At 39.7% G+C, this 18,187-nt stretch overlaps 1 protein-coding gene across 3 annotated transcripts in view; it reads right to left on the bottom strand.

Annotated features, from left to right (window-relative positions):
* Positions 1-18,187, bottom strand: part of Slc12a6 (solute carrier family 12 member 6) — an 82,233-nt gene that overhangs the window by 21,613 nt on the left and 42,433 nt on the right. For all 3 annotated transcript variants that reach the window (XM_005064779.4, XM_040746004.1, XM_005064780.4), the window contains 7 exons: positions 9,221-9,315; positions 7,400-7,531; positions 6,237-6,383; positions 5,175-5,229; positions 4,412-4,542; positions 2,952-3,193; positions 369-583 (listed from right to left, as the gene is read on the bottom strand). In XM_005064779.4, coding sequence (XP_005064836.1) covers positions 369-583; positions 2,952-3,193; positions 4,412-4,542; positions 5,175-5,229; positions 6,237-6,383; positions 7,400-7,531; positions 9,221-9,315 — 1,017 coding nt within the window. The remainder of the gene's footprint in view (positions 1-368; positions 584-2,951; positions 3,194-4,411; positions 4,543-5,174; positions 5,230-6,236; positions 6,384-7,399; positions 7,532-9,220; positions 9,316-18,187) is intronic.

Raw genomic sequence — 18,187 nt, 5'->3', positions numbered from 1 at the left:
GCTCTATCTATACCCTGTCCTATGAGCAACAGACACTCACAAGACCCCACCCATCCCTGAGGCTTTATAACCAGCTAATGGTTGATGTGGGAGGGAGAAACATTTTTCTTTAGTAAGGGAACCATACTGTTATAAACGACACATCACCCATGAACCTATAAGCAATCCTAAACAAATTAGAGTAGGGGGTATGTGTTGATATGATCAAAATATATAATATGCATGTATAAAGTATAATAAACTTATTATACATATTATAGTAAAATGCAAAAAGAGACAAAAAAACTAAGATGGAAAAGTTTATTTCCCCCAATTTCCTTAAAGAAAAAAAAACATGAAACAAAATGAGTCTTATTAAGGTAACTTACCAGTAATGATACCACTAGCCAGCCCAGGAATGCCTTGGATTGAGGTGACATTATTGTGAACAAAGTACTCATCACAGGTGGCATTAAAAAATTGACTTGAGTTACAGAAGAATCCCCATAGCTTTGATGGCACTGTCATGTTGTTAATGTCCTTGGTCTTAGAGCAAACATCAAGGTGTCTTGATGAAAGAGTGCGGTTGCCCAGCATGCAGACCCTAAAGCAAAGCAAACAGAGAAGATCAGGAAGGAAAAAAAGAACAGAGAAAACTAAGCTTTAAAGAGGTTGGTAAAAGGGAAAAAAACGATCCCATTCCTCAGAGATTCTACTGCCATGTGTAGGAAAGGACGAGCAATACTGACCAGCACTGTGAATCATGGTGACTTGCATTTCCTGCCAGTATAATCTGCACAGATCTCACAATATTTTTACATTTATCTTATGTGGCTGGAGGCACTGGGGTTTACAGAAACTCAATATTCTGCCCAAGATCAAGGTCATACAAATGATACATATAGGTGATATTCAAACACAAGGACCGTACAAAGAAGCTATACTGAATTATCTTCTGAACATATTTGGCTATTCATCCATTTTCAGGCCAGAAAGAATCCTGGGAGGGCTAAGGTGACGGCTCAATGGTGTTCAAGTGCTTGCCACAAAAGCATGAAGTCCTGAATTTAGATCTCCAGCACACAGGCAAAAGCCTGGCATGCTCATACATGCCTGTAATCTCACAGCACTGGGGATGAGACAGAAAGGCTGGGTTTGCTGGCCCGCCACTCTAGCTCAACAATGCAAACAATGGTGAGTTTAGCTAGGGAGTCTCAGGGAATAAGACAGAGAGCAACAGAGGAGGACACCTGATTCCTTCTGGTTTCCACAGGTACACATATGAACACCCCGCCGCCACCGCCACCGCCACCACCGAATCCCAGAGTACTTCTCTTATTTTTAAGAAATATGCTCCAATGCTAATATTTTCATATGTTTGCTTTCTTTTGAGGCAGAGGATGGGGGCAGAGATGGAAAAAAAGAAGGTCGGAAATGAAAGGAGAGGGGGTTTTACATTCCTAAGAGCCTTTGGAACTGCTTGTCCTGCTGAGCCTTCTGGCTACTGTTGTAGGACAGCCTGACTAGCACATCCATATGGCCCAAGAGAAAACCGTTTTTGACCTTAAGCCTAGAGGAAATTTAAGGATGATACAAACATTAACTGCAGATTTATTTTTTCTTCTACCCAGAGACATAAACAAGGATGGAGTAATAGACCCATAGTAAAATACTTCTGAGGGCTAACAAAACAAGGCTTAGAATCTGCAGTGTTCATACATGCATAATGAACCGCATATCACTTGCTTCAACAACTCTTAACAATCCCTAGTTTTGTTTCATAGTTCCTCTACAGTTTTTTAAAATATATTATGCTGGAATTTTAAAAACAAAATAACATGCACTGTGATTGTTTTTCCAACCAAACAAAAGTGGAGAAGCCCCAAAGGGGACCCTGAAACAAAGTGGAAATTCCGGAGTTGAGATACAACTAAAATGTGGAACCTAAAACTTAACATCACATAGAAACAACACCAAATAGCAGTCAGGAAATCTCAAAGTTCATGCCCTTGCCCTACCATTAGTTGACTTTGGGAAAAGTCATTCATCTTCTCTGAATTTGCCTTGTTTTTCATTGTGAAATTTTTTTTCTGTAACCTGCTTAAATCACCACAGAGCCAATAAATTTGATTTCCAGCTGATCTATGTGACTTCAAAAGCAACTTCTGTAACAAGATTAGAAATAACTGAGCGCCAACCAGCCTTGGTGTCACAAATAGGTCAGTCTGTGAGTGAAGGCTCTGCACAAATCCATCAATTCACTACTGCACTGTTTATGGCATATATGTCCTCTACACAGGAATACATACATGTGATATGACACTCATTTCCTTTATTTTATACCTAGTAACTCTTAGCAGTTATGGCACTAAGCAAGAATAAAGAAAGTAATTAAACAAATTAAGTAATTCTTTTTTAAAAAAAGACTTGTTTAATGTGTGGGTGTTTGTCTACATGTATGTGCACTAGTTGTGTGCCTGAAGCATGTAGAGGCCTGAAGAGTGCATCAGATCCCCTGGAACTAGAGTTGTGAGCCATAATGTATGTGCTAGGAACTGAACCCAGGTCCTCTGAAAGATCATCCAGTGCTCGCAGCTACAGAGTCCTCTCTCCAGACTGCTACTCTAGAATTCTTTTGAATTGGTTTTATTTTAAAAAAGCCATTGGACATTTAAATGCCTTATAAAGGTAGCTGGTAATGACTATGACTGCTAAGTCCTTCACAGATGGCTCACATAAACACAAGCACTATGAGGGTGAAGGGGGGAACCTAAATAGCTATACCTTAATGATAGCTACAGCTGCTAGGACTACACTTCAGAAGTGAGAAAGGGGTCAACATGATGGTTTGTCAGGAAGCATTCTGCTGGGAAGTTGTGCCAATAGGGAAATCATTCCATGAAATTTTGATTGAAACATCACCAGATACTGTCACTGACTACCCAACTTCTTAGGTGAAAACAGCCACGTACGGGAAGTGTGGTGGAGCAAAGGAAGACTTGATGGCACCAGCGTAGATAGCCAAAATGGACACAATTACACAGGCCAGGAAAAGTGAGGCAAACTTATTCACATAGCGTACGCCGATGAATACCACTAAGACCATGAGGACCAAGAAGGCTGTGCCATAGACACGCATGTTATTTAGCATGGCTGCTGATTCCTTGAGTGCATCATCACTGTGAAAGATGGCAGCACGAGGGACAATATACACCTGTTAGAAAAAGAAAGAAGCAGAGAAGAAATGATGTCATTAAAAACAATCAAGTAGAGAAGCTTTAGCAGTTTGTTACTTTTATGAAGGAAAGGAAAGCTGAAACAAATAATGATTAAAACAATTTTTTTTATCTTTTCTTCTATTAACTTGTTTTTAGAAAGGGTCTCATTATGTAGCCCTAGTTGGCCTAGAACTCAAAGAGATCCACTTGCTTCTGTCTCCCAAGTACTGAAATTAAAGTTATGTGCCTCACTGGGTACAATTAACCAAATTTTATTTATCTCTAGAATGTCTATACAAATGTTATTTTGTGGATTATTTTTGTTTTCTAATTGCTACTATGAATATCTATATTCCCAAATGGGAAAAAGAAAAAATTTATTTAAAAGGCTATAGTAAAGATTGATAATATGAGTAGAGAATGAACACTCTTTCATTGGGATAAACTTATCAAAAAGAAAGGCTGGGATACAGTTCAGTCAGTGACATGCTTTGCTGCATAAGAATTAGGACTTGAGTTGAATCCCAGGACTTATGTGAAAAGCCAGGCACAGCGGCACATGCTTGTGATCTTAGCATTGGGAAGGTGAAGACATGAGGACACCCAGGGCTGACTGGTCAGCCAGCTGGAGGGGTGAGCCCCCAGGGAAAGACCCCATCTCATAAAACAACAGGTGAGGAACCAGCTTGGTCTCTGGCCTCTACACACATGTATTCAACACACCGAAACACATACATATATGGTATATACAAATGAGCTTTATTTTACTTTCCCACATTGGCATAAGTCTTTTCTACCTCAATATGAACTCCCTGGTTGAGGTGATAGAGTTGGGAACAATCAGATAGAGGGGAAAGTACAGGCAGGTGAAGGACACCTCAACCTTCTTGCCTCAGAGTCATGGTAAGAGCACAGTCATAGCAGTCACCACCTGACTGGCTGCCACACCTGAACTCAGAAACTAATATCTAAGAAAACAAACCCGGGGCTGGAGAGATGGCTCAGAGGTTAAGAGCACTGATTGCTCTTCCAGGGGTCCTGAGTTCAATTCCCAGCAACCACATGGTGGCTCACAACCATCTACAATTCAATCTGGTGTCCTCTTCTGGCATGTAGGCAGAACACTGTATATGTAATAAATAAATAAATCTTTAAAAAAAAAAGAAAACAAACCCACAGAGCTTCTAGATTATAGATCATAATTAACTACTTACCAGAAAAATTTCAATGGCACCAAGAATATACATGGCTGCTGCAAATGTGGTGCCAAGATAGAAACAGAGGCCAACAGCCCCACCAAACTCTGGGCCCAAGGCCCGGGAAATCATAAAGTATGAGCCCCCAGCTGCAAAACAAAATAGATGGGAACAGAACAAAATGAGGGTATCACTAAGACAATTGTAAACAATTCATAAGTAGTAATTCAAAAATATGCACAAAAGATATTTGGGAAACTCTGAATGTAACAAAGCAGATATGCTAATAGGAATATGATGTACCCAATATTCTACATTTTGTCACTATTAGGAAAAACTAGAATATTTCCTATAGCAATATGATAGTCATATATATATTGGTTTTTCGAGACAGGGTTTCTCTATGGCTTTGGAGGCTGTCCTGGAACTAGCTCTTGTAGACTAGGTTGGTCTCGAACTCACAGAGATCCGCCTGCCTCTTCTTCCCGAGTACTGGGATTAAAGGCGTGCACCACCACCGCCCAGCAAAATATATTTTATAAGCTAAGAATGTGTCTGAAATTAAAGCGTTGTAGTTAAAAATAATAAGATTTCAAAGACAGCATCCTGAAGCCAAACAGTATTTGTCTCTATGGCTTCTAGAAGGTGAACTGTTATAGTACACTATGAACAACAGAATAAAACACATTGAGTTTCTTCAGAGTCTATAGCTTCTGCTTTACAGCATAAATACAGTGATTAATCACTGATTATCCCTGAAATTCACACTTGGGTTACTGACCTGGCACCACCCCATTAGTGGCAATGGCACTCATGGAGATGGCTGTCAATATTGTCTGTAGAGAGAGAGAAGAATTTTATTACTAGGTAGAGCTGACATTTCTGTCCTTTTCCATAATGTGAACTTTGGAGCATTTACAAACATTTAACTCTACCTACTTTCATGAAGAGTTGTCATGTAACATTCAAAAGGAATAGCTAGGGAGATAACACTGGAAAGAAGGCTAGATTCAAACAATACAGGTTAAGAGAACCACCAGAACAAATTTAAAACTTAGTAACACAGTACATAAAGGTCTTCAAGGAGGCACAGTGATGAGCTACTAGGCTGCTGTGGTACAAGTGTGATAGTGGGGTGAGGAGGAAAGGCTGCAGAGGAAGTATCTCAGAGATCGGCTGTAGTGAATGGCAACCAAGGAGTCAAATACGTCCTTGAAGCTTCAAGCTTGGGTGGAGAAGGCCGTGCCATTAAGTTATTAATGACATAGGCTATGTCTGCTTAACCTGCATGGTTAGTACTCAGCTGAGCATGATGCATACGGGGGATACAATGGTTACCAACACAAGGGACAGTAGATGGATGGACAGGGATGAGACACATAAAAATGAGCAGTTTAAGTTAAAGGAGAATGAGAACGTGCTGAGTAAGCGAGAGAAGAGTGGAAAACAACTGAGGAATCTCTGGGAACGAAATAAGAAAGAAGACTTCAAAATGAATCAAATCAAATCCAGATTCACCTCCCCGGTCCTGTCAATTTTATTTTTCAGTACATTTGAGAATAGTGTATACATTTTCTAACGTTCTTTGTTACATCAGTGTTTTCAAGACCAAATCATCCAGATTTTGAATTATTTGAAGATCTGCTATTTTTTTTTATTTCCAAAAATCTAGGACACCATATACTATGTAGGAAATAATGGATAATGGGTGCTGAATGAAAATCCTCTCTCCTGTTGGGATCATGAGTCTCCACATATTTTCTGGTTTTGCTCCCCAGGAGTACATACTCTAAGCAGGGAAATGCCATAGGCGAGCTCTAGGAGCCAATGCAGGAGGACTTACACAGCAGCAGCAGATAAGGACAATTGCAAAGGCCTGAAGGACTCCAGCTGTGCCCACTACCCAGGTAAGACGCAGAAAGAGGATCACTCCAAAAATATTTTGTAGACAAGGTAGGTAGACACCCATGAAAGTACCCATTTGGGGGCTCTGAAAATAAAAATGTAAGACAGAGGGAAAATTATAATGTTAGCCATAAATGCTTAGATTTACCACATTAATCTCAAAGCACAGACAGGAAGTTTAAGCAGTATCTTCAAAGGTCTCTTCCATTACTATACTACCATTATCCTTATACATCTGTAATTTAGATAAGTTCCCACATTTTTATTATTCCTACGCAATGGACCACTCAACAATCTCAAAATGTCTATGCTTCAAGGTTATTAAAATTTTAATTCGCATTTAAAAATAGAATAACTTGTGGAAATTCTTGAGAATTAGGTAAATTCTTCACAATAGTTGGTAAATGAAGCAGATAGGGAAAGTAAAAATTTGAGGGCCGTTTGGCCCCTTTGCAAAAGGCTGAATTAACTGTGTGACTGGTATAATTTTATTGTAAGAAGAACAGTAGCAGAAAAAAGAAAACGTCTAACAGCTACTGGATATCATTATCATGGTTGATGTCTATGATTCTAGCACCTGGGAGGCTAAGGCAGGAGGACTCTAAGTCCAAGATTAGCCTGTGTTATATTTGAGACACCATCTCAAAACCAAAACCAAACAAAATCCAAAACAAATAACCCTTTCTACCAGGCAGATGGCATTAGAGGCTGGGTTGAGATACTCCTCGTAGCTAACTTCCACACATGGACAATTTCTGTTCATACCCACCATGTGAGAGGGCTTTCTCTGTCTGACCGACCACAGTATCTAACCCTTCCAGCAGTCTCATTCCTTTTAACTCTGTGTAAGTTTTTAGTCAAGTATTACTTGACACTGAAGATGCTATATGCTTTAACAGAGTTTCAATAGCTTAGGGACTAGCTTCCCACATGAAGCTAGGATACTGTATATTCTGTCTGGGCCATGCTGCCAATGCTCAGAATGGTGCTGAGTATATCAAGCATTTATTACAATTTCTTAACACAGACTGATTCCTGAGGTATGTCTTCATCTCTTATATGTGGGGCTGCTTTTCTTTGTCCTGTATTCTGAGACCTCACCTTGGTAGGCTTCTTTTTTCCCTCAGTGATGTTCTCTGCCTCTTCATGTTCCTTTGCTCCCTGTGTCAGGTTAGTATAGTTGGCCATGCGGTTGAGGAGAGACGACACCTTTGGTCTGGTGTCCATTTCTTCCTATAAAGTCAGAAATAATTTATGAAGGATACTGAAATTCAGCAATGAAATAAACTTTCTACCAGGAAACAGCAAAATAAATGATAAAATAGTTTACAGGCAAATACTTTAAGAAAATGTTTCAGGCCGGGCAATGGTGGTGCATGCCTTTAGTCCCAGCATTTGGGAAGGCAGAGGCAGGTGGATCTCTGTGAGTTCAAGACCAACCTGGTCTACAAAAGCTAGTTCCAGGACAGCCTCCAAAAGAAAGGAAAATGTTTCTTCAGTGAGACAATTTGTTCCTGACGCTTGAAAGGCTATACATAGCTGAGAGTACAGCTTGGTGAGAGTGTACAAGGTCCTGGGACTAATCCCCAGGACTGGTTGGTAAAAAAAGACAACACTTAATTATGGCAGCAAGTTAAAGTAGGCACAAAGTACTGGATTTCATTAAGGTTTTTTTTTTCATATTAGTGGTAATTATACTTTTGTTTTAATCTGTTCCCATGTGCTGGGATTAGAGGTGTGTGCCACCATTGCCCAGCAGAATTCCTTAATACAGAGATCTCTGGAGACAATAGAAGGCCTACCCTTAAGCTTACCCACAAATAAACAAAACACACAGTATTTCTTTCTTGGTGTGTTATGCTACTCTATAAGTGGGCTACTCTTTTTTTCATACAAATGGTAATTATACTTTTGTTTTAATCTGTTCCCCTCCTCCTCTGCCTTCTCACATTTCTTCTGACCCTCTTACAGGCCAGGTCCTGATAGTCGATGGGGATTGACTGCCCTTCTGTATGCTGTGAATGTATATTTCTTTTATTGGTTGATGAATAAAGCTGTTTTGGCCAATGGACAGGCAGGATGTAGCCAGGCAGGATGTAGCCAGGCAGGATGTAGCCAGGCAGGAAGTATAGGCGGGACTATCAGACTAGGAGAATTCTAGAAAAGGAATGCAGAGGATGAGTCACCAGAAAGACAACATGTAGCTACCAGGAAGGTAGGATGTCTGGACATTCTCCAGTAAGTCAAGGCCATGAAGAGATACACAGATTAATAGAAATGAGTTAATAGTTAAGAGACAGCCAGCCAATAAGAAGCCTGAGCCATCAGCCAAACAGTTTATAATTAATATAAGCCTCTGTGTGTTTATTTGGGACTACACAGCTACCAGACTGCGTGGGACAGAAACTTCTGTCCTCAAGGTCCCTCCTGCCCTCATCTGACTCCTCTGCTTTCACATTGCAGGCATTCTATTACCTTCTGTCTCCACTTCTCTGCCTCCTTATCATCTCTCCTCCATTCTCGGTTTGCCTTCTCCTCTCTCTCTTACACACACACACACACACACACACACACACACACACACACACACACACACTTACTTAAATACACACATGGGGAGAAAACATGCACTATTCAGTATTTGTCTTAATTTGTTTAACAATGATTTTCATTTCCAAACATTTTCCTGCAAATGGGATGATTTTGTATTTTTCCTGTGAGTGATGACAATTTCATTATGTGGGCTGGAAAGATGGCTCAGTAGGTAGGAGCACTTGCTACTTTCCCAGAGGCCCAAGTTCAGTTCCCTGTACCCACATGGGGAGGCTCACAACCATCAGTAACTCCATCTCCAGGGAGTTATAAGGGAAATATGAGCTGCCTTTTACTCCCCCACTGACACATACATAATTAAAATATTACCTCAAAGAGTGCCAGATTTTTATCAAAATACTCATCTCCTTCTTCATAGTTGGAATTGTTGAGATAAGCATTTCGAGCTTTTTTATGTCCATCATCTGAAAAAAAAAAAAAAGGCAAACATTGGCTTTTCATTAGTACTGAGACACCAGCACCAATATCTATGTTGCCACTGTGGTAACAGAGACCAGTTCAGATTCAAGTTTAGCCAGAGTGGTAGACCTCAGTTAGCACTGTTTGAAGAATATGGTATTTTTCTAGCAGGAGCAAAAGCAAATCAGGAAACCAAAGAAATCAACATGAAGAATCGAAGAATCACCTCCCACCTTTTTTTGTTTTTGTTTTGTTTTTTTAGAGTTTCTTTGTGTAACAGCCCTGGCTGTCCTGGAACTCACTCTGTAGATCAGGCTGGCCTTGAACTCAGAGATTCGCCTGCTTCTACCTTCCAGGTGCTGGGATTAGAGGCGTGTGCCACCACTGCCCAGCAGAATTCCTTTTCTTAATACAGAGATCTCTGGAAACAATAGAGGGCCTACCCTTAAACTTAGCGACAAATAAACAAAACACACAGTATTTCTTTCTTACTATATTATGCTACTCTAGATGTGGGCTACTTTACAAATTGTTGCTGCTGATAATGGAAGAAAAAGCTATTTCCAGGGCCTTCTAACATTAAAAATTTATTGTGTGTTTGCATGATATGTGTGTGTGTATACTGTCACAGTGTACATGTGAAGGTCAGAGGACACTTGCAGATTTGGTTCTCTCCTTCTACCTTTGTAAGAGTTCAGGGGATGAAACGCAGGTTGCCAGGTTTGCATGCTAAGTGCCTGCTGAGCTATCTTGCTGACCTCATTTCTAATACTATCAATTACATCAGGTGATTTAATCTATGATGATTACTTTTTAAAATTATTTGAGAATTGCATACAATGTATTTTGAATATATTCAGGACCCAATCCCCTTACTACTGCCTCCACCCTCTCATTGCTTCCAACCCGACTTCGAGACTGCTTCTTATTTTTTTATTATTTGACCTTCTTTCCCCATCAGGTCTCGCTTGTGTTCAGCTAGTTTTGGGATTGAGGTCTACTCTGGTATGTGATCACATTATCAAGGTTATCGTCATTAAATGATGACCTGAATCTCCCTTTCCCAGCAATCACTAAATGCTAATAGCTCCTCAGCTGGTGCTGGGATTATGCATCCTCCTTCATTTCCACAATGCAGGAATTCTGGCTGGCTGGAGCTTGCCTAAGTCTTGTGCACGCTGTCACAATCACTGTGAGTTCATATATGCGTCTGTCTGGAAAACACTGTTTCATTTAAATTATCTACTACCTGTGGCTCTTACAGTCTTTCTGCCCCATCCTCCACAAAGATCCCTAAGAATGAGATAATATAAATGTCTAAATTGGGGCTAAGCACTTTACAGTCTTTTGCTTTCTACACACCGAGCAATTGGAGGTCAGCAGTAGTTTTTCAAAGAGTCTCATTATGAGGTCCAGACTGATCTCAAACTCTTGAATATTCTTCCTCAGCCCCAAAGTACTATATTATAGGTTCAATATATTTTTTATGAACCCTTCCATATTATTTTTATGTTGAAAGAGGTATTTAACTGGAATCTGATGAACTACCTGTAAACAAAGAAAAAACAGTGCCTGAGACAGCAAAGTTCTATGACTACTTCCTAATCTTTAGCTTTTTAAATTGTGCCCATGTCACATGATTACATAGTCTGGCAGAAGAAAAGAAAAAAATGTATAGATACTATTTAAAATTAAGGTTTCCATTACTGAAAAAAGATGCTAATGTAAAAATGAAAGCACATTAAAGTAATATGCATTACTTTAAATATGGAAGACGAGCCTGGCAAAAAGACAGCAAACTATTGAAATCAGCTGGTCATCTGGAAGGACATGAGATTGACTTGAAGGAGTTCCTGATGGTCATGACAGAAAAGTACAGAAAAGTGATTGACACATGAGATATTCAAAACAATACTTATAAAAAGTCAATGTTTTAAGGAAATAATATACAACTCTGAAAAACAGAAGAATCAACTATGTTGTCTGTTTTGTGCTAAATATATTTAAGGATAATGATACAGCTAAAGACTCCTTTTTTTATAGACACAGTACAGCTAATTTATGATACATGGAGCAGTACACAGGAAACATATCACTTTGGAAACCCTAGTGAAAGTTACAGATCTAGGCAACTATCATGATTGGCTGTGAAAACCACTGATGACGGGCTGAGACATAACCTTCTGATGGGCAAATGAAGATGATCATGGCCCTGTAGACTAACACATCATTGAAGGCAAGTCACTGTTCATCCCATGTATTTTTAGCCAAACAATGGAAACTCAGTCTAATTAACATTCTCTGGGTCACAGACAATCACAAAGGAGGAACATAGTAAGCATACCCAAAGACATAATCACCAGAGTCAGAATGTAGTCACAAGCTAAATGAGTGAAGTTTTACAGGTTAAAGCTTAAGATGTGACTGAAATCTAAGATACGTTCTTTGTTAAAATCCTCAAAATGCACCAGGCGTTGGTGGTGCACACCTTTAATCCCAGCACTTGGGAGGCAGAGGCAGGCAGATCTCTGAGTTCAAGGCCAGCCTAGTCTTCAGAATGAGTTCCAGGACAGCCTCCAAAACAATGTAGAGAAACCCTGTCTCGAAAAAAACCAAACAAAGAATCCTCAAAATGCAAAGAGACCCCCCCTCCCGCCCCAGTTTTTCAAAACAGGGTTTCTCTGTGTAGCTTTGGAGCCTGTATTGGAATTCCCTCTATAGATAAGGCTAACCTAGATCTCACAGAGATCTACCTGCCTCTGCCTCCCAAGTGCTGGGATTAAAGGTGTCTGCCACCACTGCCTAACTATGGTGACATGTTGGGCTGGAGAGATAGCTCAGTTGTTCTTCTAGGGGACCTGGGTTCCATTCCCAGCACCCACACAGCAGCTCACAATCACTTATTGTAACATGTATTCTTTCCCACCAGCTACCTGAGTCCTACCGCTGTCTCTGCCCATAATTAACACATGAAACACTATGTTAATTATGAAGCTGTTGGCCATTTGCTATGGTTTCTTAATGGCTTGCTCTGACTTAATTATTGACCCATAATTACTAATATATATATTTTTATAAGGACTTATCTTTTCGAGGATGCCCTTCTGATGTGTCCGCTCCTCCCAGGATAACATGGTGACCCTCTACTCTAGAATACATTTCCCAGAATCCTCTTCAACTCCTAGTACCACCAATCTTGCTTCCCTGTTAGTCAACAGTGCTTTATTTATCAACCAATAGGACAACATATACACAGAAGGACTTTCCCCCATCAATTTGTAAATACAGTGCCAGGGATGCAACATCCTTTTCTGGCTCATGAGTGCCAGGCACACACATGGTGCACAGACACATATGTAGACAAAGCATTCATACACATAAATTTTTCTTAAAATTTAAAAACAGGGAAATTTATAAGTAAAATTTAAATTGCTAATTTTTGAAATTGCATTTATTATCTCCAGGCACTTATTATTTCTGCAGGAGCAGAAAGCACCTCAGAACTAGGCCACTGGCTCCACTGGGATCTGAGAGCACCAGCCTCCAGCCCCAGTGGTCTTAAAGAACACTGAGGGGCCTGAGCCTCGGCTCTAGTGTGCCCAGGGTCCTCTGAGAAACTGGGGCTTTGGCCTCAGTGGTCTTCAAGATTAGTGTGGGTGTGGGGTTTTAAATTCTGAGGTTCTAGTGGTCATTGCAGGACCTAGGAGTTTATATATGTGGTCCCATTTAGCCACACATCACAGATAGTACCCAGACTTCAGAGGCAAAAGGCTCTCAGATCCTGCCTCCTCCTCCTTACACTCCCTCCTCCTCCCAGCCATTTCCTCCTGTCTCCACCACCTCCCTAGTGCTGGGATTAAAGGCATATGATTCCAAGTGCTGAGATCCTCTTTGTGTGAGCTGTTTCTTTTAGGACTGGATCAATTTCGTGTAGTGAGTATAGCCTTGAACTAACAGGGATCCATCTACCTCTTAATCCTGAGTCCTGTTATTAAAGGTGTGTATCACCACCTTTGCATTATGGTTGCTGCGATTAAAGGTGTGTATCACCATTGCCAGGTATCTATAGCTTGAGGCAGGCTTTGCTTTCTGAATCCTCAGATAAGCTTTAATAAATCATAAATAATATATCACTACACATAGCTACAGTGGGATTATCTCAGCAACTATACTTGACAACACTCAATTTCTCAAGTCCACATAGCTAAATTTCATGCAGATAACTCTCTAGGAAGAATCCAGAAAACTCCAAAGATGGGGAAGTCAAAACTGAAAGTCAAAAATCCTCTAAGAGATGCACAAAATACAACAAGGAAACACAAAGACTATGACATAGCCACCTCCATGACCCATCCCAACCAAACACTCCCTTTATGAGGGAGTCTAAAGCCACAAACATAGATGAATGTTCAAGAATTCAAGTGCTGTGGAATAATCCTCTTGTACACTACAGAGATTTGTCACTCGAATTGGTTTAATAAAATGATAACTGGTCGGGCATTGGTGGTGCACCCAGCACTCAGGAGGCAGAGGCAGGCGGATCTCTGTGAGTTCAAGGCCAGCCTGGTCTACAGAGTGAGTTCCAGGACAGTCTCCAAGGCAGTACAGAGAAACCCTGTCTTGAAAAAAAAAAAAAAGATGACTGGCCAGTAGCCAGGTTGGAAGTATAGACAAGATAACCAAACTAAGGATGCTGGGTTAAAAAGAGCAGAGTCAGGGAGATGCCAACAGACACAGAGGAAACAGAGGACGTGTAGAAATGGGGTAACAAGCCATGAGCCACATGGCTAACTATAGGTAAGAAATATGGGTCAATTGAAAGTAAAAGAGTTAACTAGTAACAAGCCTGAGCTATCAACCGAGCATTTATGATTAATAATATTACGTTTCTGAGCGGTTATTTGGAAGTGGCTGCCAGCACAAGAAAAATCCACCTACATTCAGAGTTTACTTTTTAAAAGAATCAGTGGTCATATAGAAGAGTCAAACAAACATGGACAAATTAAAGAGATCTAAGACTTCAACAAGACAGTCTCAAAAGAAAATGAAACAGTAAATTGGAGGTAAAAATTCAAAATATACAGGAAAAATTCAGCAAGGAGACTGAAACACTAAAAAACAAACACTTAAGGTAAATGAGAAGGTTAATCAAATAAAATCCACAATAGATGCCATCATGGACAGATTTCAGAGATGGAAGACAAAGACAATACAATCATGCATATCTATTTCTTGTGGTGATGGGTGCATGAAAATGTAACTGATAGTGAAAACGCTAACCTTGCAGTCAGAAAAACTATTCTGACAGCAGAGAAGTAAATAGAGATGTATAGGGTCTCGGACTGGATAAGTATTTTGATGAGTATGTTAATATAGCTACATGATAATTTTGTGTGTTTATTATTCTGAAACAGGGCTTCACTCTGTAGCTCTGGCTGTCCTAGAATGCACAATGTAGACCAAGCTGGCCCAATTCACAGACCCACCTGCCTCTGCCTCCTGAGTGGTAATATTAAAGGCATGTACTACTCTTTTGTCCCAAACAAGTAATTATAAAAATTACATTAATTTACTTTTGTTGGTGTACATTTGGTCACATGTGCCATCTGCCCATGTATGTGAGGCTCAAAGGACAACTTGTGAGAGTTGGTTCTCACCTTCTACCATGTAAGGCTCTGGAATTGAACTCAGATTATCAGGCTCGACAGCAAGCACCTGTATCCGCTGAGCCCTGGCTACCCAATGCTAGTTTTTTTTTTTTGTAAAAACAAACAAAAAACCAAAATAAAAAAAACATATGGAATGTGAAAATGTCTTTAAAATATTCTAGGAAGCTATCAAAGGATAAATTATATATATATGTTATATATATAATTAAATATATAATTATATTTAATCTCTCATTGGGAGCATCCTGTCCAATTCTGCTGCTGCTGTTCTAGGTTAGGACACCTCTGCCTTAAGCCCGGGTGAATCACCTTATCAGTCAAATCTGGTTCTGGCTGTTTTCTTGCCAACTTCTATTGTTTGGCTACTTAACTGCTTTGGAAAATAAAACAATTTCCATGGAGACATTGCATCATAGGATGACAATGATGCTTACAAGACCTAGTTGTCCTAAGAAAGAGAACTTCAGACCAATATCCCTCATGAACATTGATGCAAAAATACTCAATAAAATACTGGTAAATCGGATCCAAGAACACATCAAAACAATCATTCACCACGATCAAGTAGGTTTCATCCCAGGGATGCAGGGATGGTTCAACATACGAAAATCCATCAACGTAATCCACCATATAAACAAGCTGAAAAACAAAAGTCACACGATCATCTCACTAGATGCTGAAAAAGCCTTTGACAAAATCCAACACCCCTTCATGATAAAGGTCTTGGAGAGATCTGGGATAACAGGGACATACTTACACATAATAAAAGCTATATACAGTAAACCAACAGCCAACATCAAACTAAATGGACAGAAACTCAACGCAATTCCTCTAAAATCAGGAACAAAACAAGGCTGTCCACTCTCTCCATACCTTTTCAACATGGTACTTGAAGTTCTAGCTATTGCCATACGACAACAAAGGGGGATCAAGGGGATACAAATTGGGAAGGAAGAGGTCAAACTTTCACTGTTTGCAGACGATATGATAGTTTACATCAATGACCCAAAGAACTCTACCAGGGAACTCTTACAGCTGATTAACACCTTCAGCAAAGTGACAGGATACAAGATGAACTCAAGAAAATCAGTAGCCCCACTATATACAGATGATAAAAGGGCTGAAAAAGAAATCAGAGAAACATCACCCTTTACAATTGCCACAAACAACATAAAATACCTCAGGGTAATGCTAACCAAACAAGTGAAAGACCTGTATCGTAAGAACTTTGAATCTTTAAAGAAAGAAATTAAAGAAGCCCTCAGAAAATGGAAAGATCTCCCATGCTCTTGGATAGGTAGGACCAATGTAGTAAAAATGGCAATCCTGCCAAAAGCAATCTACAGATTCAGTGCAATCCCCATTAAAATCCCAGCACAATTCTTCACAGACCTTGAAAGAACAATAATCAATTTTGTATGGAAAAACAAAAGACCCAGGATAGCCAAAACAACCCTGTTCAACAAGGCAACGTCCGGAGGCATCACCATCCCTGACCTCAAGCTCTATTATAGAGCTATAGTCCTGAAAACAGCTTGGTATTGGCACAAAAATAGACAGGTAGACCAATGGAATCGAATTGAAAACCCGGGTATTAACCCACACACGTACGAACATCTGATCTTTGACAAAAAAGCTAAAAATATACAATGGAATAAAGAAGGCATCTTCAACAAATGGTGCTGGCATAACTGGAGACTGGCATGTAGAAGAATGCAGATAGATCCATGTCTATCTTTTTGAGATGTTAACAACCATTGATGATCAATGCCTGGATCCATTAACTCATGAGGGGTAAAATGTGATATTTTCCTTCTCTTAGTTTTCATTAGTTCAAGAATTTCACACCAGAGATTTTTTTATATCTACCACTTGGCTCTCAAGTGGTACAGTTAAATATAAAACAGATTATCTATTGATGTATTCTTCTCCCTCATTGAGCAGTTAATGAGTAGGCTCACAAGAACATTCCAGTTATAAACAATTAGTTTTTAATATGCTAATACTGGTTATATTACCTATCAAATGCTTCATCTACTTATATTAAAATGACTACATACTTCTTTAATACTAATACAGTAAGTACATAATTTTTATATTTATTTTTGAGGTAGGGGGTCAGGCTAGCCTCAAACTCATGTATCTCAATGCCTTATCTTCCTAAGTACTCAGATGACAGGTGTGAACCACCATGACAGGGGTATAAATTCATTTTTGATATATAGCCTGTCATGTATTTTTAGCAACTTGAAAATGACATTTGTTTATTTTGGAGACATTGGGGATTGAACCCAAAGCCTTATGTGTGGTAGATAAACACTCGAACATGGAGCCAAACCCCAGCCCATGGAGATAGATAATCTGTTAAAATGCTACATGCAAGAAGGCCTACATAAAATCAATCTGGCCAGCACTCCAGCATGGAAGGGGGAGGAGCTCACAAGGCCCAAGTCCTTGATGAACAAACTGACAGGAGATGCTTCTGGGAGAGTGAAGAATCCCTTTTAAGGGTGTGGTCCCTGGTAGGTTACTCACACTCCACTGGATGGCTTAACATCGTGAGTAGATGGGCAGCACAAACTGGACTCTAGTGGTTTGTAAAAATAATACTAAAAAAAAAAGACAGAGCTTTGGAGCAAGTGGGGAATGGGGATGGATCTGGGAGGAGTCCGGGAGAGTAGTAGGGTAAATATAATAAAAATATTTTGCATCCATGCATGGAATTTTCAGAAAGGTAACAAAAATATCATATTTAAGTTAAAAATAAAAACACTACATGATTCAGATTACAAACACTTTGGGATAGACAATGATTTTCTCATGTTGACACTTTAAGTTTTGATATCAAGGCTAAGAAAGACACAAACTAATTTAACAGTGTTTACTTGGTTTTCTATGCTAAGCGATTGTACAAGACTGGATTTTTTTATGCTTGTATATTTAATAAAATGTGTAAACCTGCCATGACTCACTGATGTTTGCTTGCTTGCTTTCTAAAATTTTTGGACTTGAACAATATACACATGCACACATAGGGGAAAGTTCATAAATTGCCAAGTACAGACTTTGATTCATTATCACAAGAGCAGTTTCACCTCCTATACATTACTTCAGCCTGACTCTGAGTTTTGCAAGAGAGCTGATGAGTCAGTGGGAACGGTAAATACATTAAAATAACCGCAGCCTCTTGGCAGGAACAGCACTTAGG

The sequence above is a fragment of the Mesocricetus auratus genome, unplaced genomic scaffold, assembly GCF_017639785.1.
Source record: "Mesocricetus auratus isolate SY011 unplaced genomic scaffold, BCM_Maur_2.0 Super-Scaffold_100004, whole genome shotgun sequence".
Lineage (NCBI taxonomy): Eukaryota > Metazoa > Chordata > Mammalia > Rodentia > Cricetidae > Mesocricetus > Mesocricetus auratus.
This window is presented reverse-complemented; position numbering and strand designations above follow the sequence as displayed.